At 36.1% G+C, this 27195-nt stretch overlaps 2 protein-coding genes across 3 annotated transcripts; both read left to right on the forward strand.

Moving 5' to 3' along the window:
- Positions 1-3617: 3617 nt before the first annotated feature.
- On the forward strand, positions 3618-14556 carry LOC140751212 (pickpocket protein 19). Its single transcript, XM_073085074.1, has 11 exons — positions 3618-3760; positions 4317-4476; positions 5222-5416; positions 6061-6188; positions 6915-7005; positions 7823-8008; positions 9154-9244; positions 10266-10404; positions 11568-11671; positions 12804-13008; positions 14385-14556. The coding sequence occupies exons 1-11, from the start codon at positions 3618-3620 to the stop codon at positions 14554-14556; spliced, it is 1614 nt and encodes a 537-aa protein (XP_072941175.1).
- Positions 14557-16579: 2023 nt separating this feature from the next.
- On the forward strand, positions 16580-25867 carry LOC140751307 (uncharacterized). Of its 2 annotated transcripts, XM_073085214.1 has the most exons (6): positions 16580-16883; positions 18416-18832; positions 19600-19635; positions 21347-21388; positions 24494-24677; positions 25517-25867. In XM_073085214.1, exons 1-5 carry the CDS (start codon positions 16702-16704, stop codon positions 24660-24662), a joined length of 846 nt encoding a protein of 281 aa, XP_072941315.1. In that variant the 5' UTR covers positions 16580-16701; the 3' UTR covers positions 24663-24677; positions 25517-25867. The 2 variants fall into 2 exon arrangements, with proteins under 2 accessions (XP_072941315.1, XP_072941316.1); XM_073085215.1 differs by lacking the exon at positions 21347-21388.
- Positions 25868-27195: the final 1328 nt, after the last annotated feature.

Here is a 27195-nt window from a genome sequence, read left to right on the forward strand (position 1 = left end):
ACTATTGTTTAATCAAATCCATGGAGATAATAACGATAGTGACAAGATAGGAAGCCCTTAAAATTAATTACTTACAAGTATTTTCGAGATTAAGTTATCATTGTCTAGGTAACACAATAAATTTTTCTTTAACTCAAGTATTTTCTGCCTTACTGTCTGGCCATCAATTCCCCTAGAACAATAAAACACTGAGCTATAAGTTTTTTTTATAATGTAGGATTAGCAGAGATGCATACAGTTCTTTTGATAAGTGGCTACTGCAGTCCGTGGAAATCTGTAGTGAACCCCAGATAGGATTAGATTACTACCTGAGGTCGGTCGCAGATGCGCCGCTACCTCTGAGGACTAAGCTGGAACGTCTCAGAAAAGTATGTCTCCCTTACCACACCCTTCAAACCAGAACACAGCAGCGCTTAAGACTGCTGTTATAACAGAAATAGGTGCGGCGGTGGTGCTGCCGGAGTCGAACCTCCCAGGGTTCTACCGCCTTCATACATATATACTTGTACCTCCAAACTACTCTTTTAGTTCTAAAACCCATAAAACCCGATAAATAAGTTTACGAGTACTTAATTTTAATATTTGTAATAAAGTTATGTCATTGATATAAATGGAGTCGCAGGCAGCTATCCTTATCAGATAAGGTATATCGATCCGTCCTGTTTACTGTACGGTGGGCGTCATGGATTTTGACGGTTTTCATTTTCCATAGTGTGTCGTTTATCAGCGTTGAGACTAGGACCTGGCCTGGGCTGTCTTAAGGAATACTAAGGCTTCGGAGCAGTGGCGGCCCTTTTTCTTTATTTTTCTGTTTTGTTAACGAAGGGGAAACCTTCTTAAGGTACCCTAGTACCGTCGGAGTGATGCCGGCTTATGTGTTACTCTTACCGCACTAAACTCCTCGGGTGGCCGTCCTCGGCGCTGCGTAGTCGACTCCAGGATCTGCAAAGTCACGCAATCGGCGTCCTCTTAGCGCGTAGCCCCGTCGGGCTCCGCCCAGATGAGCATGACGCTCGCCACACCGTCTGGTGTGCACGAAGGTATGCGACAACACACACCGCCGTTCACCCCAGGGTCGCTGGCCGAGCTGTTCGAGCTCCCACTCTTGCCGTCCGCCACCCCGGAAGCCTTTTTTTAGACGCCTCTTAGCCTTTTAGAAGACAGGATACCGTAGCCCTTTTCTGGTTCCAGAACTACAGGGACAGAGCAGTGGCAGCCCTGCCAAAAAATTTAGACGGTGCTACATGTCATGTTTGCGCCCCGTAGGTCCAGACGACGTTTTTTAGCACCCTATATTTACGCCACAGATAATGTATGTTGCTGCCAAGTAGCTTAAGTAGCCGTTCAATTAACAGCCTAGCCCCATAGATAAGTATAGATATCTCATCGGCTTGTAATTGAAGGAAAACATTAAATGGCTGACACATAAGTATAATGGCTGTTTTCCCATTACGTCTCCAACTGTCATGGTGTAATTTACGCGGAACAATGCCGACATGTGCAACAAATCGAAACAAAAGTATATTGTCACTGCTAAATTACTATAATAATTTAATTATGATACACAAAAATAATGAATTTTACAGTAACAACTTATTTTACTCGTTGTAAAATATGATATCATATACTTAGTAACACCAACGGATACTGTGTTACCAGTAAATTGAAAACATGATGATCACCATGCTACGCAATAATAGCCCTTATTTCTATAGACTTATAGAATAAAAAGGTTCTTACAACAGGTCTTATAAACTGGTTTATTTATTCTATGAATAATTTCCGTATGAACAAAGTTCAAAGAATTTGATTCATTTTTTAAGTATTGATGAGTGCAAGAATTTTATTGTTTTAGAAGATTATGACCAAAAGGAAGGACGTATGAAGGAAGTATGAAAGAAATTCTAATACGAAGAAAAATATGTTTGTCAATGGTTATCATTTTTTTTTTTTTATAATATAAGAGTAGCAGACGAGCATGCAGTCCACCTGATAGTAAGTGGCTACTGCCGCCCATGGACATCTGTAATCAACCCCAGATAGGATTAGATATTCCTACCTGAGGTCGGCCACAAATGCGCCGCTACCCCTGAGGACTAAGCTGGAACGCCTCGGAAAAGTATGTCTCCCTTACCACACCCTTCAAACCGGAACACAGCAGCGCGTAATACTGCTGTTATTAGGTAGAAATAGGTGTGGCGGTGGTGCCGCCGGAGTCGAACCACAAAGGGTTCTACCACCATCATTTAAATAATCAGCTTAATTATAAGTTACTAACTTTTACTCGCGCCTTCACTCGCGGTCAGAGTTGACAATACAATAATTTGATAACATTGTCCTTAAGCTGATGTCATAAATTGTTTTTATCTATCCCTCGGGAACAGGGGGCCCACCACCATCTTTTAAAAACCATCATAGTTCAGGAAAGTTTTATTTCCTATTGAAAGCAGTAAAATATTCCGTCATACACAGTTGAACAAACTTAAACCCTTATTATTTTTTCGCTTATCCATTGTATAAAACCAATTGTCATATTTTGCCATAGATTAGTAAAGATACTTCGCCGCCTTGAAATTGAATGAAGCCACAAACGGCTTATTTTAGTAAGTTCTTTTTTTAAATTCTTGACAAATAAAACATTTTTAGAGAAAATTTAAGAATAAATAACTAATACTGCGTAATTTACGTAATAAATAAATAATTATTTCAAATATTTTAGCATTATTTTAGGGATATTTTAGCACGGACACGTGGCAAAACTTTTTTACGCAACTATTTCAAATCTCAAAACTGGGTACATTTTTTTGTTAGGAGTGAATAATCTTTAATTAATTAATCTATGTATTTTGCTAAAAAGTTAAATTACCTGCAAAAAAAGTAAAAATATGATTAAAATAATATTGTTTTAAGAGATGGCAGTAACCCCCTAGTACTTTTCTCGGGACAAAAGATACCCTATCTCCTCATCCGATCCCCTGACCACGTATGTATTCTCAAAATTTTATGAAATCGGAATTTTATCAAACTTACATTCGTATTTATTATTAGTTTAGGATTTAAAAAATACTATGGTACTGTATGCACTGTTATCTTCATAGGTTTTAGTTTTAATGGCCGTAAAAATATGTTCCGTGTAACACGCATTCTGAATTAACTAATGGATTTTCTATGTTATTTAACATATGATTAATTAAGTTGTAATATACGGTCATAGATTAGTAAAGATTACTCACTCCTAACAAGAAAATGTACCCAGTTTTGAGAATTGAAATAGTTGCGTAAAAAAGTTTTGCCACGTCTCCGTGCTAAAATGTCCCTAAAATATTTGAAATTATTATTATAAATTATTTAATTACCATGTAAATTACGCAGTATTAGTTATTTATTCGTAATTTTTCTCTAAAAATGTTTTTATTTGTCAAGAATTCAAAAAAAGAACTTACTATAATACGCCATTTTTGGCTTCATTCAATTTCAAGGCGGCGAAGTATCTTTACTAATCTATGTATACGGTCATAACTTCGACAAATCAGATGAGTTACCTACTCGAAAGCCAGACTTCCAACTCTTCAAAATATGTTTAATATAACAGCCAAAAATCAATATAACGTTTAAAAATGTTCGTAAAATCAAAAGCGCGTCGAGATATAAAACATAATTTCTGGAGGAAACTGATGAGAGGCGCTGAAGAGTTCTGTTTGGAGACCAGTATCCATGGGTTCAACCATATTGTCGTGCCGAGGCGTCACTGGGCTGAGAGGTATTCCTTGAAACAACAGCTTTGGTTTGAATCAGACGAGCGTGCAATGCACCTGATGGTAAGTGGCTACTGCCGCCCATGGACATATGTAATCAACCACATATAAGATTAGATTCTTACCTGAGGTAGGGCATAAATGCGCCGCTAACCCTGAGGACTAAACTGGATTGCCTCGGTAAAGCAAATCTTCCTTACCACACTTTTCTAACCAGAACACAGCAGCGCTTAACATTGCTGTTATTACGCAGAGATAGGAGTGTATGTGGTGCCAGAGAGTGTTTGTGGTAGGTACTTCTGGAGACGAAGCACAGTGCAGTGCTGTGTTCCGATTTGGGCGGTCTAAGGGCGGCTGAGACCACTTACAATCAAGTGGCCAATTACTACTTCTATATTATAAAACGAAAAAAAAACTAGATAGTCTGGTATTTTCTTATCGCTCTGATTTGAGGTCGCTGCAAGCATGCATACTTAAAGCATTGGAGATTGCATACTTAAAATTGGAGTAGATTCCAATGACATAGGTTATACATCTATAATCTACTCTTGAATTCCACAGATTGCTATGGGTCGGCATCCTCTGCGTGGCTGTGTGGGGCATGGCCGAGGTATCCTTGGGCCAGCTGCAGCGGTACCAGGAGAACTCCACCGTGGTCACCCTGGAGAAGGACTTCCGCACCTGGAATTACAGTTTGCCAGCTGTTACGGCTTGTGCAGGGGTATAATTGTTACTTTTTCCATATCTACAACGAGCTTTTGCCCGCGGCTTCGCTCGCGTTACGAAGTAATATTTTCATCCCCTATTTTACCCCCTTTGGGGTTGAATTTATCAAAATCCTTTCTTAGCGGATGTCTACGCCATAACATCAACCTGCATGCCAAATTTCAGCCCGGTCCATCCAGTGGTTTGGGTTGTGCGTTGATAGATCACTACGTCAGCCAGTCACCTTTGAGTTATATATATTTAGATTTTATGCTAAAAAATCTAACATGCAGTCCAACTTTATTTCTGCCTATTAACGGCAGTGTTAAGCGCTGCTGTGTTCTGGTTTGAAGAGTGTGGTAAGGAAGACATACTTTCCCGAGGCGTTACAGGTTAGTCCTCAGGGGTAGTGCAACTGTGGCCGACCTAAAGTGGGAATCCGGTCTTATCTGTGGTTGATTGCAGATGTCTACGGGCGGCAGTAGCCACTGACCATCAGGTAGATTGCATGCTGGTCTGCTACTCCTATATTGTATAAAAAAAAAACTTTATAAATAAGTCTCTTTTCTTTTTCATGCATGGGTTGTCTGGAAGAGATCGCTACTTAGCGATAAGACCGCCTATTGCATACTGTTTCACCTGCCATGTATATTGTGTATTGTAAAATTTCAACTGTAAGTGTGCAATAAAGATTATTTTATCTTTATCTTTATCTTTAGTCGCTTCTTCGATGACGCTAGCAAATGCTTTCCTCCACCCAGGACCGAGTGGACCCAAAAAAGCTGGAGCAAGCCATCAAAGCCCGCTGGAATGTGTCTCCAGGTGAAGAGCAGTACACCTACTACCAGCGCTTCGTGGACATCGTAGCCAACTCCGACTTGTTCCATCTGGAGCGGTACCAGGAGTTACCTGATGATGACAGCCTTGATGTTGACTTGAAGAAGCTTGTACTTGATGTAAGATCATCGACATCAATCTATGATTGTCTCACTGGTTTCCAGGTCTTCTAAAGTGAGGTTCAAACCCACGCGCTGGCCAAGTGTGAATTGGTAGGCTTCACACACCTTGAAGACCACCTTGAGGTGTTTTAAAGATCTCTCAGACATATAGGTTTCCTTGTGATGTTTTCGTTCACCGTCTAAGCAAGTGATAATTGGTTTCTAGTTCGCACATACTTTGAAAAATCAGCGCGTGCTTAAATTGCAGCTTAAGGCTTAGATCTGCCTATTGAACAGTCGTTTTTAAGCCAGTGTGCTATGATGTGAGTGATTTAGGCCATAGTCGACCGCACTAGCCAAGAGCGGATTGGTAGACTTCACACATACATGAGAACTTCCTTTTTCAGAAATCTTAGGTATGCAGGTTTCCTCACGGTGATTTTCTTCACTATTTAAGCAAGTTACCAATTTCTAATACGCACATAAGTTTTGAAAAATCAGAACTATGCGTGCATTTCCAACCTTGGATCTCCTGACTTTCTAACCTTACTCTATCGTTCCTAGTATATTAGACGATCCTGACTGATCCTGCCTACTTAATATCATTGTTGTGGTAAATGCATTAAGATTGCTGTCAATAATGCAATTTTTTTCGTCCTCAGGTAATGGTAGACCATCAAGTAAAGACCTCGTCATCGCTAAACCTGATCGCGAGGTGGATGCCTGTTATGACCGAGGCTGGCGTCTGCCACGTCATCAACTCGCTGGCTATCGCTGATGTTGCTTTATCGTAAGTAAGCAATAGTTCTACAGGTGGTAGAGCCCTTCGTGGTTCGACTCCGGCGGCACCACCGCCACACCTATTTCTGCCTTATAACAGCAGTGTTAAGCGCTGCTGTGAAGGTGTGGTTCTGGTTTGAAGGGTGTGGTAAGGGAGACAGACTTTTCCGAGTCGTTCCAGCTTAGACCTCAGGAGTAGCAGCGCATCTGTGGCTCAGGTAGGAATATCTAATCCTATCTGGGGTTGATTACAGATGTCCATGGGCAGCAGTAGCCATTTACCATCAGGTGAACTGCATGCTCGTCTGCTACTCTTATATTATATAAGTTAGTTGAAGTAGCAAACGAGGATGCAGTCCATTTGATTGTAAGCGTTCCGTATTTATCCTAAGGGTACATAGGGCTCGCGTCCAGGACTCCGGACATCAGGGGACCCTGAAAGGCTACATTTCTAAATTTTAATATTCATAATGTTTATCATTCACCATATTAGATTAAGAGGTTATTTGTTAAATATTTTTATTCTGTTTATTTTAAATCGAAAAGATGTGAAACCTTTTGTTATATTAGTGTATGTATATTCCCAGTAATAAAGGCTATTCTATTCTGTTCTGTCCTGTTCGGTTCTGTTCCGTTCCGTTCCGTTCCGTTCCGTTCCGTTCGGTTCCATTCCGTTCCGTTCCGTTCCGTTCCGTTTATGTAATACTTAAAAATTATATATCTGTTGTTTTTACAGTAAATTTAAAACCAACGATACGCTGCCATACACATGCAAATATTCTGCCATGAGCTGCTACATCATGTTCGAAATTTTCAAAGCTGTGGATGTGAGTGACATGATTTTCTTGTATACTTTTTTTCTGTGCTTAGGATGGCTTTCAGAACAGCAACATTATGATTGATTAACATAAGTTTATATATAGTAAATAATTGCTAACGACGCCATCTATACCGACCTTACTAAACTTCGTTTGTGTCTTAGGAATAGTGCGCGTCTTTCCCTGTAGTACCAGGACCAGAATAGGGCTACGGTATCCCCTGCCTGTCGTAAGAGGCGACTAAAAGGGGCTTCCGGGGTTGCGGGCGGCAAGAGTGGGAACTCAAACCGTCCAGCAAGATAGATTGCTCCCACCAGGATAGACTCTGGTTGTGTTCCGTCGGGGATCCCGAAGTTTTCCAACAAACGCTGAGGACGTCTACCCGACGTCACTCCCATGGCGTCGGGTAACTTTTGAAGGTTTTCCCCTCGTCGACAAAAAAAAATATAGTCCGCGTCAAACTGCTCTGAATATAGAAACGAGTCGCGTCGCAAACAGCAAATTGTAGATATTAGCGGGACTGCGACAGCGCGGCCCCCCGGCACCATCCGCTGCCCGCTCTCGCCCGCGTGCACATAGCTGCGTTAGTGTGCCCTTACTGTTGCTACGGAGTATAAATTTTTAGTTGTGTTCTCTGAACTCTGAATACACCTACGCGCAACAACTTCAGAGCGGACTAGCAGTTTGGCGCGGACTGTGCATAATTAAGTTCCTTACTGAAGTACCTTGTCAACTTAATGCTTCAAGAATAGATGGCGTTGAGTACACTATAATGTCAATGTTATTTGTACGATTACTTGCAAAACCTAAATCGAGTTTCTTCCAGTTCTACATCCACTCCCCCTACGACATAATGGACATCACCACCACACCCTCGCGCGCTTACATCACGCTGAACAGGTTCACGGACCTGAGGGTACTGGAGACCAGGGCGGGGGTTGGTGTGAGAGCTCTACAACCTAAGCGACGAAGGTGCTTTTATACTGACGAGCCCACGGATACCAGAAGACAGGTGAGCTTAACCATACCCCCCCCCCCTAGACGACCCCCCCCCCCCGCAGGGCGGTCATGACACCTCAAAACCGTCGAGTTCAACCCGCACTTGGTCAATTTTTTTCGTAGAGAAACCCTGCATTTTTTTTTATAATGTAAGAGTAGCAGACGAGCATGCAGTCCACCTGATGGTAGGTGGCTACTGCCGCCCATGGACATCTGTAATCAAGCCCAGATAAGATAAGATATTCCTACGTGAGGTCGGCTACAGATGCGCCGCTTCCCCTGAGGACTAAGCTGGAACACCTCGGAAAAGTCTGTCTCCCTTACCACACCCTTCAAACCGGAACACAGCAGCTCCTAACACTGCTGTTATTAGGTAGAAATAGGTGTAGCGGTGGTGCCGCCGGAGTCGAACCACAAAGGGTTCTACCACCTTCAAAATGCATGGATTCTTCTCTGCCGCGGGGGTGTAGCGGAGAGGATAAGTCGGACTTTGCAATGAATACTAAAGTTAGAAAAAGTCTAATTTAATTTCCCCTGTGACCGTCCTCTCTAAAATATTATGCTCCAATCGCGCCTGTAGCCGTACAGAGAGGAGGTCTAACTAATATGAATCTGGAGATTATGTTTGGCAACGGAAGTTCTCCCGCTGGGTTAGTTAAGTAACGGGAAGCGGCCGTGCTCTGACAGTCTCAGTTCAGAGCTTGTATATATGCAAGATGTTGAGAAAACTTCGATAGCGTGATTTAGAAAGCGCCATCTCTTGATGAATTGCGGGAAGTTATAGTGGGAGCTACGGTTTAATAGATTACGGTTTAAAACGGTTTATTTTGTGGATTTTCTCGTGCTATTTAATTGTAACTTTTGTTAAATGATAAATAAATTAAAAAAAAAGATAAACCGAAAAAAGTCAAAAAATGCCAGTATTTTGTATGTGGACAGGTTTTTATTTAAAACTTTTTATTTTATTTTTTGTATGTATTTGTTGCAATAGCGGGCACCGTTATACATACTCTATAAAAATGCAAGGGTCTATCTATTACGGTTCAAGAGATAGGAGTCCTACCACCGGCGGACAGGCAGTAGGGGCTTAGTAATAGGTTCCCATTTTACTCTTTATGTACGAAACCCTTAAAATTAACGTTCAATTACGTTACGCAGGTATACAGTACTAATACATGCCGTTCGGCGTGCCGGAGTCGCCTGGCCAAAGAACTGTGCGGTTGCGTGCCTTTCTACTACTTTTATGATGGTAAGTCACCACATTTGTCGTAGAACGTTTAGCAAATTGCAGTTTAACTCTGGAAGCACCACCGCCACATATATATTGCCTAATAACAGCAGCGCTTACCACATAAGGGTGACATCCTTATCCGAGGGGTTTCGACATAGTCCTCAGGGGTCTATGGCAGACTGTAACCTTATCTGGGATCGATTACAGATGCGTTGCAAATCCTGAAAACCAAGTTGGTGGTCTTATATGCTGGTGAGCTGGTACCTACAGCATCTACTCCCATCTACCAAAACGCAAGGTGGTAGAACCCTTTGTGGTTCGACTCCGGCGGCACCACCGCCACACCTATTTCTACCTAATAACAGCAGTGTTAGGCGCTGCTGTGTTTCGTTTTGAAGGGTGTGGTAAGGGAGACAGACTTTTACGAGGCGTTCCAGCTTAGTCCTCTGGGGTAGCGGCGCATCTGTGGCCGACCTCAGGTAGGAATATGGAATCCTATCTGGGGTTGATTACAGATGTCCATGCGTGACAGTAGCCACTTACCATCAGGTGGACTGCATGCTCGTCTGCTACTCCATATTATAAAAAAATAAAAAAACGCAAAACTGCATAACAGCGTAGAAATATCTGCTGTGGCGGTACCTCTTCAGTCAAACGATAATGGTTTAACCATCGACCACCACTCTTCAACCTGGTGCCTACATCACCCTTCCTCCATCGCACCACTCCCCGAAGGATGTGATTCCATCCACATCAACTGGACTCGTAATGGTACAATGGTTCGGTTTGCACGATCAATTTTGATGCCTACGTGAAAAATGTGTCTCGTGTGTGCCTTTTGGGGAAGTTTACACATTGAGCGCTATGACATGGGGCTCCTCAGGGGGGCTGCAAAAAGAGTTCTTCTTCAAAGTCGGCGCATTGCCAACTCTTCTGGTGTTGCCAATATCCATAAACAAGAACTTTCTATCAGATAGCCCGTCTGCATTATCGTTAGGTATACATATAAGAAACCTTTATAATAATTTATCATTATCAGGAGGAGTTGCATGCCGGCTAGCAGGAATGAAGTGTTTGGCGAAACATTCGGCGCGTCTCAGCGCCGGTGTTCGCTGTGCATGTGGACAGCAGTGTGTGGACGCGCTGTTCCGAGAACTTGCCAATGATGACCAGATATGGTGAGAAGCTATTGAAGGTAGAACCCTCTGTAGTTCGACTCCGGCGGCACCACCATTCCTGCCTTATAACAGCAGTGTCGAGCGCTGCTGTGTTCTGGTTTGAAGGGTGTGGTAAGGCAGACATTTTTCCGGGGCATTCCAGCTTAGTTCTCAGAGGCAGCGGTACATTGTTACTGTTTTCAGGTAATCTAAGCTTATGTGGGCTTGATTAGTGGCGTGGTCATAGGCTGCAGCAACCACTTACCATCAGGTGGACTGCATGCTCGTTCACTACTTCTTTTTTATAAAAAAAATAAGTGACGAAAGAAACTTAGATTCTATGTCTTATTAAAAAAGGCTGGACTCTAAAAGACAGACTTAGTTGTCGAGTCCAAAAGCACTTACATGACTTGAAACAAAGTTCATTTTTTTATTATTAGGAGCGGTAAGATCTTAAGGTTTTGATACCGTGAATCAAGATCATTGACGATTTACGTGAACTTTCCCTCTATTTTTACCACGCTTTTATTTATTATCTTGACTTGTATGTATGCATCCGGGTATCTAACGGAATCTTTGAACTCGATTTTGACCCACTTTGAACGGTCAGATTAATTCAAAATTTTGAACATTTGTCAAGAACCGATGACAATACACGATTGTAATAATTTTACCCCATTCTCCTCACCAGGATCGTCAGGATTAACGATTTTCGATTTTCAGCGTGGTTTTTGATGTGAAACATCTATAGCCGCACGTAAAACCGATTTCTGGCGTGGCGACGCATGCAGTGGCGACGCCACGCTATACGATGGTATATATATAGTCTATAAGCAGTAGTGTACGGTGTGGCGACGCGTCGCCATGCGCAATAACTATTACCGAAGTCACTGATTAAACGAATTAAGTAGTCACGATTTGAAATAAATTCGTAAATTTTTGTATTTAATGGAAATAAATGTTTATTCAATAAATAGTCATCGTTATCTGGAAAAAAAACGTAATATTTTATTTTATCATTATGACATATTTAGTTCCTATCACAATATGTTCTTTTCTGCATATTACTTTTACAAAATAATGTCGATGTTTCACATCTGCCAGGCGTCCCGTGACGGCTCACATTTTTAGTTTTTTAAATTATAATTTATTCTATACAGTCAAGGAATATTGTATTATTTCAGGGGTCGCGGTTTATTCCAGAACAAAGCTTCAGTTAGATTCACAGTGCAGGCGCCTCGAGCGCGCTACACCCGAGAGATAGTGTTCCATTTTCAAGACCTAGTCGGTATGTACCTTTATGATGTTTATTAATAAAAAGTTATAAAGAAATCCGTAATCTACACAGATAAATAATAGGGGTGTGCGAATAATTCGAACTTACGAATTATTCGTTCCGAATCGAATATTAATATTCGATTCGAAACTCGAATCGAATAATTCGAAAATTCGAATTATTCGAAAGTTCCCGAATAATTCGAAAAATTTCGAATAATTCGAATTTTTTCAGGGTTTCTTATTTTCAATTATGGCATGAACTAGGGAAAAGTTGAAAAAATTTTTTTCACAAAATGGCGACTGCTTGAATAAAAAAATTGTTTTTGTACTTTTTTTTTTTGACTTTTTCGATTTTTTTAAAAATAGTAAAAATTGAAATTTGGGGATGATCCTATTCTTGTAATGTTAATAAATAACTTATAAAAAAATTGATGGTAAAAATATTGATTGCCTTTTTTTACGGCACTTCAAAAAATTACCTGAAATTCATGCTTCTAGACTAGAATACCCCCTTAATTCGCGAATTATTCGAAAACTTTCGAATTATTCGAAATTTTTACGAATTATTCGAAATTTTTCCAATTATTCGAAATTCTTCGAATAATTCGAAAATTCGAATTATTTGATTCGAATTTCGAATCGAATATTGATATTCGATTCGATTCGATTCGAACGATATTCGCACACCCCTAATAAATAAAATTGAAGTGTCTATTTGTAATGTCTAGATAACAGCAGCTAAAAAAAACAACCTGAAATCCGAAATCTAACCTGAATAATCATCATCAACCCATTACTGTCCCACTGCTGGGTACGGATCTCCTCTCATAATGAGAAGGATTAGGACATAGTCCACCGCGCTGGCCAAGTTGCATATCGGTAGACTTCACATACCTTTGAGTTTTTTATATAAAATCTCTCAGGTATGCAGGTTTCCTCACGATGTTTTACTTCATCGTTTAAGCAAGTGATAATTTATTTCTAATACGCACATAACTTTGAAAAATCAGAGGTATGTGGGATTTGAACTTTCCTCGAACCCTCGATCACAGTAGAGATCCATATACTGTGCCTCGATCGAGAGACCGAGTTCTTTAACCACTAGGCTATCACACATATTAATATATTAATCATATTTTCAGTATCATTCGGTGGCGCTGCGGGTTTATTTCTGGGTGCTAGCTTCATCAGCTTTGTGGAGATCCTGTACTTCATACTCCAGCACTGTTTTAAACTATTTATAAAGGATCAAACAGAGGTACCTACAGTTACCGTCAAGAAATATAAAACACCCTTTGAAACTACTAGAATTCGAGAAATAACTTCCATTTTAGAACGAAATAAAATGTATAGTAATTACAATATTAAAAAAACAATATATAATTAAGTATATATTTGTATGTATATATTATTGTATATATTATGTGTATATAATTGTATATATGTATATGATATCTATGCTACCTATTTTGTGCACACTTTATTTGCCTTTCATACAATTTTTCTGACCATAGGGGCTGCTGGAAGAAATTCCAGGTTGGAATAAGTAGTCCTTTGTACTACATTTCTTTTTAATGCTCTATTTCTTTGTTATGTTCTGTGTACACAAATTTGTAAATAAATAAATAAATAAAAAAAACAATGTATTCATAAATGTCGTAATAAGTCTTCTATGCAAATAAATTCCATTAAGTGTGTAGGTACCTATTTATAATTAAAAAATATTTGCTTTTTAGGAAGATAATGTTGAATCTTTCGACATTTTCTTTTTCTTTTATGTAGTTACTAGCTATGCGCAAATTGTATGATGCTGCAGCAAATAAAAAACACATTTTTTTAAATTTACTTATAATATTTTAAGATTTATTGCTCGTATGCTGCCATTAGGTACATGTAAAATAAAAAATCTTTTCAATAAGGATAATTTATTAAATAAAAAATTGCTTATAATATAATAATCTTTCGGTTTTTATCACAATTATTATTATGGTCCGCGTAAAATTACTAGTCCGCTCTGAATATAGAAATGAATCGCGTCGCCATAGCAAATTGTATGACTACACCTGCTCGCAACTACCTCAGAGCGGACTAGCAGTTTGGCGCGGACTATAAAAAAGGTACTTATTTGTATTGCAGTCATGATTATTGCCAAAGGTACATAATAAATTAAATATATTCTATTTAAAAATAAAATCCCTATAAATAAATAAACATTATTGCTTGCTTCTGTAAGGCACTAAGTTATGCATATCTGAAAATGAAATAAAGGTTTTAAATGATTAGCTATTTTACTGTTGAACTATCAACTATGGTAAACAATTTAACACAATATAATACAAAAGACATATTCTTATATGTATATAAAATTCTCGTGTCACAATGTTAGGTTACCGTACCGTACCGTGAAAAAATAGATCCTCTATTATATAGAGATTATATATTTTTTTAAAAATGCTCTCGTTCGATTCCCGGCTCCGGAAAAAGATATTTTAAAAAACTAAAACTACATTATAAGTTTTTTAAAAAATTTAATAATGTAGTTTTAGTTTTTTAAAAATCTAATAATGTAGTTTTAGTTTTTTAAAAATCTAATAATGTAGTTTTAGTTTTTTAAAAAATCTTTTTCCGTTTTATGTATTATAGAAACAAAGCATATTTACTACTTTAATTTTCATTTTAAACTTATAAAGAAAATATAAAGTAATAATAATTTATACCATAAGCGTCGAGTATCAATCATTCCGTCGCCTCTGGCCATGTGTGCTATACTGCTCGGGCACTGAGCGGTGCTGCCACCACTCGATAGCCACCATCACCACGGCCGCTACCACCGCTGTCCCCAGTATCACACCCTTCACAAGTACCTCCATCTCTGTGAAAGTGCAAATATGTTGATTTTCAATAAGATTTTATATTTTGTTTTAATTTTTTAATTTCGTTAATTATTTAAATTTAATGAAAGAATTAGAAATTTAAAAAAATATATTATTGTATTTCATGTCAGCTTGTATTTCATTTTATTTTAGTTCTGTGATCTTAAGTGTATAAAAAACCATTGCTGTTCATTAATCTTGTTAAAACTCGAGAACCGCTGGACAGATTTGGCTAATTTTAGTTTAGAACAATTTGTGGAAGTCCAGGGAAGGTATAAAAGGTGAGTAAATATGGAATATATTTCATAAATAGATTCTTAGGCAGTACAAAGTTTGCCGGGTCAGCTAGTTATATATCTTTTGTAACTATTGTGTATGTGAGGCATTTCCTCTGTAATCTCAAACTAAATTACTTTTATTGAACTTAATAAATAAATTTAAAAAAATCAAACTTGCCTTTTATTAATTATTTCATTAGACTGGTAAAAAGTTGTTTGTCACACTGATTTTTTTTTATAATATTGCTATAGCACACAAGCATGTAGTCCACCTGATGCACCTGATGACTTACTATCTGGTGCACTACATGCTAGTAGTACTGTAGTAGTTTATAAGTACACTATATAAAAAGTAACTTTGTAATAGAAAATGTAGGACATAATAAAACTGTTATCAAAATTGACTTTTTACAAAATGTTAACTTAGTTAAATTTAACTTACCTACGAAACTTTTTAACAGAATACAATAAAGATCCTTAGTATTGATCAAATGTTTTTATTACAAATGTCGTAGTAATACTGTTACCTAGCAACAATTAACGTGTTATTCACCGATGTTATCTCTTTAAAACGTTAATATAATTGATTTAAGGATTGTTTATAGCTCGGAAAACCCCTTTTCAAAAACTGAATACTGCGTAATAATAATATTCAAGGTTATTCCCCGTTGTCAAATTAGAAAGTTGTCAATTTATTTGTCATAATATGAAAAATAAAATTAATCAGTAACATTGATATAATATTGTAAGGTGTAATAAATATCGATTAAAAATAAAATAGCTGCTTATTCTTGCGAGATGCGTGATAATGTATGTGCACTACATTAAAATAAATTCACATAATTAAATTCAATAATGGTTTTAATAACCATAAAGACTATTGCACATTACAAGCTGCCGTAACGCAGAGGATCGCATTGCAAAAATGAACACTTATGTGTGTTGTTTTGTGAATTTTATTTGTGTCTTTTAAATGAAAGTATTAATACATATACAGTGTGCTCTTGTGTGTTTTGTATTGGAAAGTTTTCAAATAATAGCTGTGGGTGCGCTTGTGTGTCATGTTTTCACTTTTGACAAGAAAATGTACTCAGTTTTGAGAATTGAAATAGTTGCGTAAAAAGTTTTGCCACGTCTCCGTACTAAAATGTCCCTAAAATATTTGAAATATTATTTTACTAATATAATTATTTATTTATTATGTAAACTACGCAGTATTAGTTATTTATTCGTAAATTTGGCTAAAAATGTTTTTATTTGTCAAGAATTCAAAAAAAGAACTTACTATAATAAGCTATTTGTGGCTTCATTCAATTTCAAGGCGGCGAAGTATCTTTACTAATCTATGCTTTTGACACTTATGACGGCCGCCGCCTGAGAGCGCACGGTGTTTCACTCATGCCTGGATATTACTAAATAATACAATACAAAACAATACAAAAATGCTTTATTGTACACCAAAGAATACACGAAAAATATACATAAACATAATGAACAATATGTAATTTGTTAAATTATTATTTATATTTATATTACAATATTATTTATTCTACAAATTTTTGTAGAATAAATAATATTCTACAAAAAACGAACGTTACACTTTGAATTTACTTTAAAATAACAGAAGGTGCCCTACTATACCGTTACTTTCACACTGCCCTTGACTTACATACATTTCTCCACATTGTGAACCGCTATAACTTTACGCTCACCTTAAGTTGTGGATCGACTATAGACTACAAAGTGATTGTAAAGGTTACGTCATTCTCTCTGTAACAAAACCAAAATAAAACTGGCAACACCAAACAAACGTCAACGCAGTTAAAAATATTTTTATTTTGAAGGTAAATCGAAAGTTCATACGCAATACTCAGTTTAATTTTTGCAAAATGAGTTTACGTGAGGAAGATCGCCAGAACAAAAACTGCCCAAGCCGTGGCCTCGGTTTAGCGGCTGCGGCGATAGGCGTCGGTGTTGGGGCGGCCTTGTACTACTTCTTCAGCAAGCGGCCTGAAAATCCTCATGAAGAAGGGTCCACTTCGAACTGGGAGTGCGAGCAGGCACAAACCTTGTAAGTAAAAAAAAATAAAACCATAGGTATTGTCTTGAGGCTACGCAGCAATTCTAAATTTGAATCTGGAGTTTAAAATTGGAATAATCTATTCCTATATTTTCTTACAATGATATTCTTTATTCTTTGCATATAAGGTGCATATTGCGTTGTATAAGAATTGTATATTGCCAATTTCCGCGTGCATATCATTATTATTTTCGTCATAATTTCACAAAATCAGGTTTACGTAAACAAAACATACTTCCTATTTGTGCCTTCACTTTCGCCCTTCATGTATATTCTGTAATCAAATGTTAAAAAAGACGTCATCAATTCTTTTTATAAATCATCATACCAATATAATTATATTTTAAAATGTAGGGCTTATGTAGGGCCATGGATTAACTTCTTTATGCCACAAATTAATAATGGAGTATAAATAATTTAAATAGTTTTTATTATTCAAATGTATTGAATTACACTTTTGTATCTTTGTTTATATTGTCTGAAATAAACTATTATTATTATTAAATGAAGTTAAAATAATGGTCTTGTAGTAGCAACACTGTTACATCTATTTCTGCTTTATTACTGCAGTGATAAATGCTGCTGTGTTCAGAAGGAAGTAGAAATCGATGTGACGGTGGTGCCACTGGAGTGTAGGTTATTTTCCTATACAATACTTATTTTAGCATTTGGTTTCAGAATTATTATGTTTATATTTTGTTTGTTTTGTATTATATAATATTTTATAATAGAAATATTAATAATAAAATGTTACTCAGAATATCTACATAAATTATTAATATATGTAACATTTTTTTACTAAATAATTGGATATAGGTTGTCATAAGTATAGTGCATAGGAATTTATCTGCTCCCAGCCTCAGATAGGATTCTAATCCTATCTGGGGTTGATTGCAGATGTCATTGTAACTTACGATCAGATGGACTGCAAGTTCATTTAAAAAAATTACAACTATAAAAAAAAAACAAAATTAAATATTTTTTATAATTTTTGTCCAAAATATACTAAACTAATCAGATGATGAACAAGAGTCCGTCCGTAAATTATGTCACACAAATTTCATGGTTTTTTGGCACCTCTCCCACCCTTGACACAATTGGTCACATTGTGAGATCCCCTCCCTAGTGTGACATGGCATATTTTGCAATTTTCCATTCCAAAAAATGATTAAATTAGAAGAGCAGTTCCATTAATTGGTATTTCAATTTAAATTATGCATAAGTATGATAAAATTGTAGATGTGTTACATTTTGAAGTGTGACATCACGAAATTTAGGCATCCCCACCCCTTGTCACACAATGACTCACTTCAAACCCTCTCCCACCCTCTACATTTTGAAGTGTGACATCACGAAATTTAGGACTCCCCACCCCTTGTCACACAATGACACACTTCAAACCCTCTCCCACCCTCTAAATGTGACGTAATTTATGGCTAACATCTAATCTCATTTACAATAACAAAAAAAATGCATTTGTTAATAACCTATGCTTTCATTTTCATAAAATCGCTTGTAAATAGCATGACAGATGATTACGAGGATTCGAGACAAATGTCCAACGATTCATACACCACACTGTCGGAACACAGCACAACGGATACAAGTATTCACGAGTCGACTTGCAACTGTGGCATCGATACCTCACTTGTTAGTGATAACGAGAGTCTAACAGCTGATACAGATGATGATGATGATGATGATGAAAGTGACTTTGAACAAACCTCTGAGGACACATTTGAAGATAGTTATGATGGAGGATACTTGACTGTTCCAAGCACTAGTGCTGTGACGGATGATTCGGATAACGATTGGGATGTCACCGACTCTTCGATGGATGTGCCAGAGGACACGAGGGGCAACAGATCTCCGTTGTTAAGACTCTTTGATAGTGTAGGGGCGTTTGTTAGTCCTATACGTAATAGACGCAGGAATAGAATGTGAGTGAAGATTTTTGTATTTTTTTTTACTTTTTTGTTTTAATTTTTTTTTTCATTTTTACTTTTATTTTTTGGACTTCAATTATGTATAATTATAACGAATTACTTTCGAGGTTTCGTATGTGTGATAAATTAGTTAAATGCTTAAGAATATTTAAAAACTTCTAAAAGTACCTACTTCTAAATGTTTTATTTTATTTTACATAGTATTGCAGTACAAATGTTACATTTGGGAGATATCTATGTCAAATATAGGTGTAAAAATTATTAAAAAACGTTAAATAACATAAGTCATTAGTTTGTTAGTCATAGATCCCATAATCAATTTACATATGCATGATCAATTTATAGCTTACTAATGGCAAATTTATGTTACAATCTAGTCACCATGTATTTAATAGTTTCAAATGTAACATGACTTTTTCATGTATCTAACTCTAACATTAATTTCGTTACGTCAGCGAACCATTATCCATTACTTTGGTTAATAATTCACACACTAATTTTCACATTTATCTTAGAATTTATTAAAAAAAATGACGAACCCTACATACTCAAAAGTTCTTAAAAGTTGTGAAGTCTACCAATTTACATTTACTTTACATGATATGGACTACAGCATAAATACTTAGATAAAGTTATGCCTAGCAATAAGACTGAATTTAAAAACCTTTTTTACATTATTGTGCTAATATTTTTGGAGATAGCTGCCCAATAGCGGGCCAGTAATATTAAAAAACTGTGTTTATATTGTGCTAATATTACAGGTCAGAAGAAGAACAAATGATGAGGGCCCAAGCATTGTAAGAATTTGTGTTATGTGTTTTTGTACTAACCGGTGAAGGAAAAGAATACTAAATTGTTGTATCAATCAAGTACTGTAGACATTGTGTAGTTAATAAGGTGTATTGAAGTGTTTTTGTTCCATAACTAACTTAATCAATACCTGAATATATTGTAAGGATGTCTATATTGCGTGTTATAGAATCCTTCTCACTCAACCATAGATTAGTAAAGATGACTCACTCCTAACGAGAAAATGTACACAGTTTTGAGAATTGATATAGTTGCGTCAAAAAGTTTTGCCACGTCTCCGTGCTAAAATGTCCCTAAAATATTTGAAATAATTATTTATTTAATATGTAAATTACGCAGTATGTATTAGATATTTATTCGTAAATTTTCTCTAAAAATGTTTTTATTTGTCAAGAATTCAAAAAAAGAATCTTTACTAACCTATGCTTAATGTTAAAAAAATAAATATGGTTCCTTTGAATTTTGCAACCCAATGTAACCTTTCAATTTACTATAATAATGGTTGTCTTTCGTGCGGAAATAGCAATTATTTTATTGCAATTTCTATCTGGAAGTAAGCAATATTTATTGCTTTTAATTTCATAATTGTATAAAGGATTGTTAGGATTAATTATAATCTGAAGGTTAAGGGCAGGTCTGAAACCACTGCACCTCAAGTAACCTGACGCCTCGTCACGATTCCGGAAGGGCAAGAATAATTACTGAACACTTAATATTATTAATATGGTCATTGCAAAGAACTTCCGGAAATATTGTCAAAAATGGTTTTGTCGTTATAATTATGTTTTATTTTTTAATCTCATATTGCACGACTCATGATGCGAAGCATCAGAGAGTGCTTTACGATCGATAAAATTTTTTCGCTTCATTTTGGCGGCTATTTTTATTATTATAGCCTTGATAGTTCACGGAATCAAGATATTTTGCATACTATTGTCAAGATAATTTAATGGAGATTAATTCCATACTTTTTAAAAATTGATTTACTGCAATAGAATTGGAAAAAAACACCAAAATAGGTCAAAAAATTTTCCTGTCCGTCATGTGTGAAACCTGAAAACACTGTAACTTGTGAAAAAATCCATCATTTGAGTTAATTTTTTTTTTTAAATTCTAATCGACGATTGTAGGTCACTGAATGCGAATGATTAAATTTGAACGACTTAAGTTTTTTTTTCTTTTTTTTTTACATTTCATAATTAAATGAGCATTATGAGTCGTGCACTTTTGGATTTGCCAAATTTCTTCCTTTATTTTGTCCCCACAATATTTTTAATCAAGTTTTTTGTATTTTATGTAATAATTATTTTATAATACGATTGGATTTTTTTAAAATAATTTTCACGTTTTATGCATGTTGATTTTGAATAATAATAATGCATTATGTGGTGGATGGGATGGACGTGCGGCGTAGCTCCAAAAGTTAAGACTTTTTAAAAAATCCTGCACACGTACGAAGTCCGAACTACGGTTCGGAGTTTGTACGTGTGCAGGATTTTTTCTACATAAATCTTCGATAGACGATTTCAGTGGCGCCCTAGAACGTAGAAATATAAGTATGGGTATGGTGCCCATAAAAGAAAAATATTTTACCGATTTTTACATTTTCACTATCCACCGACAACCTTCACATCTGAATGGCATTGACGCCATTGGATTTGTAATACTAATATTACATATATTTATATTGTATTACAGAAGCGAAGAAGAACAAATAAAATTCTTGAGGGATCAGGCGTTGTAAGATTATTTTATATTATGTATTTTGTGAACTCACCTTTTAGATCAAGTGTAATTTTATTTTAACACTAAAAACTGCTAGTCCGCTCTGAATATAGAGATGAATCGCGTCGCCATAGCAAATTGTATGACTACACCTGCTCGCAACAGCTTCAGAGCGGACTAGCCGTTTGGCGCGGACTATACGTCGTTTAATAATGATTATTCGTTATTAAATAATAATTATTATTCATATGTGTTTTGTCTACGATATAAATAATACAAAAAGAAAAATGCCGAATGCAGTTCTTCCGGAGGTATTTCCAAAATGTAAAAATAAGTGAAACAAAAAACTACAAAACTGTTAATACTGAAACAGCAATATTTAAAAATGAAACTAAGGAGAAATGCGGTTATTTTGATATATAAAGTTTTGGATCAATTTTGTAATAAAAATACGTAGGTAATTATCTCGTTGTTCTAATGAAATAAAATTACACTTCCCTACTTTTCGTGTAGCTTTTCATAAAATATATTGTTATTTTATTTATAGTAAATTTAAATGTAATAACTTTTTGTATGAATCTATAGTATAGTCCGCGTAAAACTGCTAGTCCGCTCTTCAGAATATATACAATTCTCGTGTCACAATGTTAGTTACCGTGCTCCTCCGAAACGGTTTTACCGATTTTCACCAAATTTTATATGCATATTCAGTAGGTCTGAGAATCGGCTACTATCTATTTTTCATACCCCTAAGTGATAAGGGTTGTTCACCCTTAACATTTTTTTATTTATATGGCAACACAACGTTTGCCGGGTCAGCTAGTATTCATATAGAAATTAATCGCGTCGCCATAGCAAATTGTATGACTACACCTGCGTGGAACAACTTCAGAGCGGACTAGTAGTTTGGCGATTACTATACTACACACGCCATTTGAATAGTATTATTTAATATTTATAGATTTCGTGTTTGCATGATTTGACGACTAATAAAATGATGTTACCAACGATAATAATTGCATGCATATTTTGTTATAGACCGAATAAAACTGCTAGTCCGCTCTGAATATAGAAATGAACCGCGTCGCCATAGCAAATTGTATGACTACATCTGCTCGGAACAACTTCAGAACGGACTAGCAGTTTGGCGATGACTATACTTTTATAATAGTAGTATTCTTTAACACAAGAAAATAATGATAAAACATGTTCACCCCTGTAGTAGAGTATTAGCACTCTTTAGTATACATTATAAAAATATCAAAAGAAAAAAACTTTTAATAAGCTTTTATTACGTGTTAATAAAAAATAACTAAAAAGTTTAAAATAATTGAAACCCCATGTATTAAATATTTGCGTTTTTATATCAGACACATTTTTTTATAAATAAAAGCGTGTTACATTGATGGAGATAACAAATTAAATAATGTTAATAGTTTAAAAACTAAAAGCCACGCTAAAATCGCACATGGAAAATCGTTAATCCTGATTCCTGACGATCCTGATGAGGAGATTGGGTTAAAGTATTAAAATCGTATATTGTCATCGGTTCTTGATAATTGTTCAAAATTTTAAATTAATCGAAGCGTTTAAAGTGTGTAAAAATCGAGTTCAAAGATTCCGTTACATAGATACATCCAAACATACATACAACCCAAGCTGATAAAAGCGTGGTAAAAAGCATTATAACATCCGAAATGTTTTTTTGTCTGTCAATCACAGGAAACTTGTACTAAGGTCAAGATCTAAAATATTGTTAAGGCTGACAAAACAATACTGCAGTATTTTTTTATATTTTAAGTATCATCACACATTTCTACACCGTTATTAGAATTTCTAGTTAATATACTGTTTTTATTACACTTACTGCACGATCGAATGTGTGTTTGTAATTATTATGGTAATTAGATTTACTAAGTATGTTTTTATTGTTGTGTCATTGTTGCATCCTTGTGAGGCCTCAAATAGGTCGGTAACTTTATATAGTTTATTTTTATTAGAAGAAGCAAACGATCATGCAGTCCACCTAAAGGTTGCAACTGCGGCCCTTGGACTTGTATAATAAACCAAACACATATAATACCAGAGATACAAGTCCTACCACAGACGAGTTAGAGTACACGCCATACTTCTAGTCCGCTCTGAATATAGAAACGAGTCGCGTCGAATAGTAAATTGTAGATATCAGCGGACGTAGACAGCGCGGCACCCGTCCGCTGCCCGCTTGCCCAAGGGTACATAGCTGCGTTAGTGAACCCTTACTGTTGCTACGGAGTATATGCTCGTGGTTGTGGTCCGACCGCATTGGCAATCTGACTACCTTCGTGCAACAACTTCAGACTAGAAGTTTGGCGTGGACTAAACTACACCTGAAGATATCAATTTGGTGGATTATTTAATGTTGCACCACCATCAGTTATTTCTATTACAGCAGTGCTGCTGTTTTAGTTTGAAAGGTATAAGAGACATTATCCGAGGCGTTCCAACTTTGTCCTCAGGGATAGAAACGCATCTGTTACCAAACTCAGGTGGGAATGTAGTCTTATCTGGGATTGATTACTTGAATCCACGTACCGTCAGATGTACTGTAAGCTCGTTTGCATATAACACTATGTTAAAGGTAGATTTCTAGATGTACATAGTAATAATGGAGACTTTTCATTCTTCCTTACTTTCTGTATTTATCATGTTTTTCTTTATGTCCTCGTCTTTCTTCTTTATTCCTATTTTAATAATCTATCTATCTTTATTCTGCCTTTCTGGTCTTAACTTTTTTTCTTTTATTCTTTCTTTATATTCTGACTCTTTTCTTTCGTCTTTCTATTCTTTTTTATTTGTTATACTTTCTATTCTCCTTTTCCTATTTTAATTATTTTCTATCTAGATAGAAATAAAGATTTATTCTGCCTTTCTGTCCTTAACTTTTTTCTTTTATTTGTGTCCTGTCTTTTCTCCTGCTTCTTTTTTGTCTTTTCTTTCTTCTTTCTCTTTATTTATTTGTGTACACAGAAACATAATAAAAAAGAGCTCTTTATTGTTTCTTTCTTCTTTTTTGTTCTTATTCTTTCTTTCTTTCTATTCTTCTTCCTTTATTAATCAATCCCTCCATCTACATTCCAGCCGCGAACGCTCCTGGTCCCTGGAGGAGTGCTCCATATGCTTCGAGGTGATCCTCAAGAACCAGGAGGTGATGTCGTTACCCTGCACTCACCACTTCCACCAAGCGTGCATCCTGCCCTGGCTGCAGGAGCAGCAGACCTGCCCCAACTGCCGCAAGGCTGCTGAGTGATGGACTGGAGCTGAGGTAGGTTGAGAAGTTCATGCCCCTGTAGGTCCGGGACTAGAATAGGGCTACGGTAACCCCAGCCTGTCGTAAGAGGCGACTAAAAGTGGGCTACGGTGCGGGAGGAGTGAAGACTGCTCCCCCAGGGCAGAGCCCGATCGGGGCATCGCGCTTGGAGAACTCCGGTTGTGTTCCGTCGGAGATCCCGGAGTTCTCCAACAAGCGATGAGAACGGCCTCTTTAGTTTAATGCGGTAAAAATCCCACATAACCCGGCGTCGCTCCCACGTCGTCGGGTACCTTTTGAAGGTTTCCCCCTCGTCAAGGAAAAAAAAAGGTTGAGAAGTTCAATTTCTTGAACGCGCCATGAGCGGGAGTATTTAATCAGCCCCCCAAAGGATGAAAGAAAGACCTGAGGTCACAAATACGTTGCGAGAATTTAGGACAAAGTTAGAAGGCCTTGTATACTTGGTGTATCTTGCTTGCCACAATGTTGAAATCAGACGCGTGCAATGAAAATGGCTGTTATGAGGCAGAAATCTGATGGTGCTAGAACCTTTTGTGGTTCGACTTCGGCGGCACCACCTCCACACCTATTTCGTTATAACAGCAGTGTTAAGCGCTGCTGTGTTCTGGTTTGAAGGGTAGTAAAAGAGACATACTTTCCGAGGCATTCCAGCTTAGTCCTCAGGGGTAGCATCTCATCGCATCTATGGCCGACGTCATGTAGGAATATCCAATCCTATCTGGGGTTGATTACAGATGTAAATGGACACCAGTAGCCACTTACCATCAGGTGAACTGCATGCTCGTCTGCTACTCCTATATTATATAAAAAAATCTCAAAAACCATTTTTACAGAATATTCGTGTTTACTGCACCGCTGAGACTTAACGTTGGTCGTGGTCAGCTGGCTGATGCTTGACCAACGTTCCACCACCCTGGATTAGAAGATGGCTGTCCTCTGAAGGTCTACATTGAAACTTCAAATTATAAGGAAAGTAATCCAACAAAAAAATGTTATAAAAAAATACGTTTTCTTGAATTTGCTTACAAAAATGGCTTATATGGTTATAAATATGGTTGAAAACAATTATATACCCTTAAATCACATCAAAATATCGAAAGTGTCGCTTAGGAAAACATTATATAATTTATAGATTCAGAAATGCAGAGAAAACATTGTTTCTTTTATCTAATTCTTTCTTTTTCTAATTTATCTAATTCTATTTTCTAATTTTTCAAAAAACTAAGAAATATTTCTTAAATATTTCATTAGTATATTATTTGTTCTTTTCAATTAAATATTCACTTTTCTTTATAATGTCTATAAATACGTGTAGCAACTAGCGACATCTAGTTATGAGAAGTGTTTCAGACGTTTTTCATACTTAAAAATATTATTTATAAATCATTGTCAATGAATATTTCTTACTTTTTTACTTTTTCTGTTTTCTAAAAGCTTAGCACATAGCATCATTAACTAATTTAAAAGTATCTTAATATATTAGACATCTCTTTGTCTGAAGAAAATGTAATTTTTATAATTTTATTCTCGTAAATTGAAAATATGCATATTAAGCCACAAGAATTGATTTGTAAATAAGCCTTTAATTCTGCTTTATTTCTCTATCATGTACTTACAATTATATTTTTTTATATCCTTTTTAGTTCATTTGTCTATTTCCATATATAAGTTGTCAGTACGGGTTTATTTCAATATTTTATTAAACTATTTCCTTATTTGAAGAATATCTATAAAATTTTGTGAAATAATAAACGTTGCCTTCACTGTAGTTTTAGAAAACTGCTTTAAATTCGACATAAATAGAAACTTTTTCAAAATTTAGATCTAGTCAATTAGACTATTAAACGTAGGTAGAACCTAGCCTAGCAAATTGTTACCAATACTGTTTTAATTTTCTTTATACATATAAGAAAACGCTTATGAAAATGTAAATGAAATAGTTATTCAATAATGATAATTGCTTTAGAACTTTAGAAATAATAAAATTATACATAAAAAATTGAAAATCTTAGCTTCTAAGCTTTTCTCTACACCACCCACACCTCTTTGTCTCAATGGATACTGTAAATCTCTTTTCAAAATTTAAAATTTTCCGATCGATCTGAGCAAAAAATCGAGAAGTATTTTTCGAGAAAAAATATTTTTATACGTATATTTTAATTGTATTTGGCTTCTAATTTTATTTTACAATCCATAAGATAATTTGGAAATTTCTTCTCATTTGAGATCCTCTGAAAACCGCATAAAGAAACGTGCAAAGTCTAAAACGTCCGCGATATAAGCGATAGCGATTAGCGATTTAAAGTATTTTTAAATAGAAATTTAAACTTTATGTTATGAAATTAATGTGTCTACAATACTAATAAAGTATGGGTGGTTAGAGAATTGCTTTATAAAAAGCTTAATTCTAGTCAAATCTTCAGATGATAGCCAACTGACTCTTGAAATTCCAGCCTCAATTTATTTTTAAAAGTCTTGTTCAAATCAACGTTGTAAATAAAGCGTACTTAAT

This window comes from Epargyreus clarus, unplaced genomic scaffold (assembly GCF_041222505.1).
Source record: "Epargyreus clarus isolate Ecla_fem2 unplaced genomic scaffold, WU_Ecla_fem_2.2 ptg000022l, whole genome shotgun sequence".
NCBI classification, from domain to species: domain Eukaryota; kingdom Metazoa; phylum Arthropoda; class Insecta; order Lepidoptera; family Hesperiidae; genus Epargyreus; species Epargyreus clarus.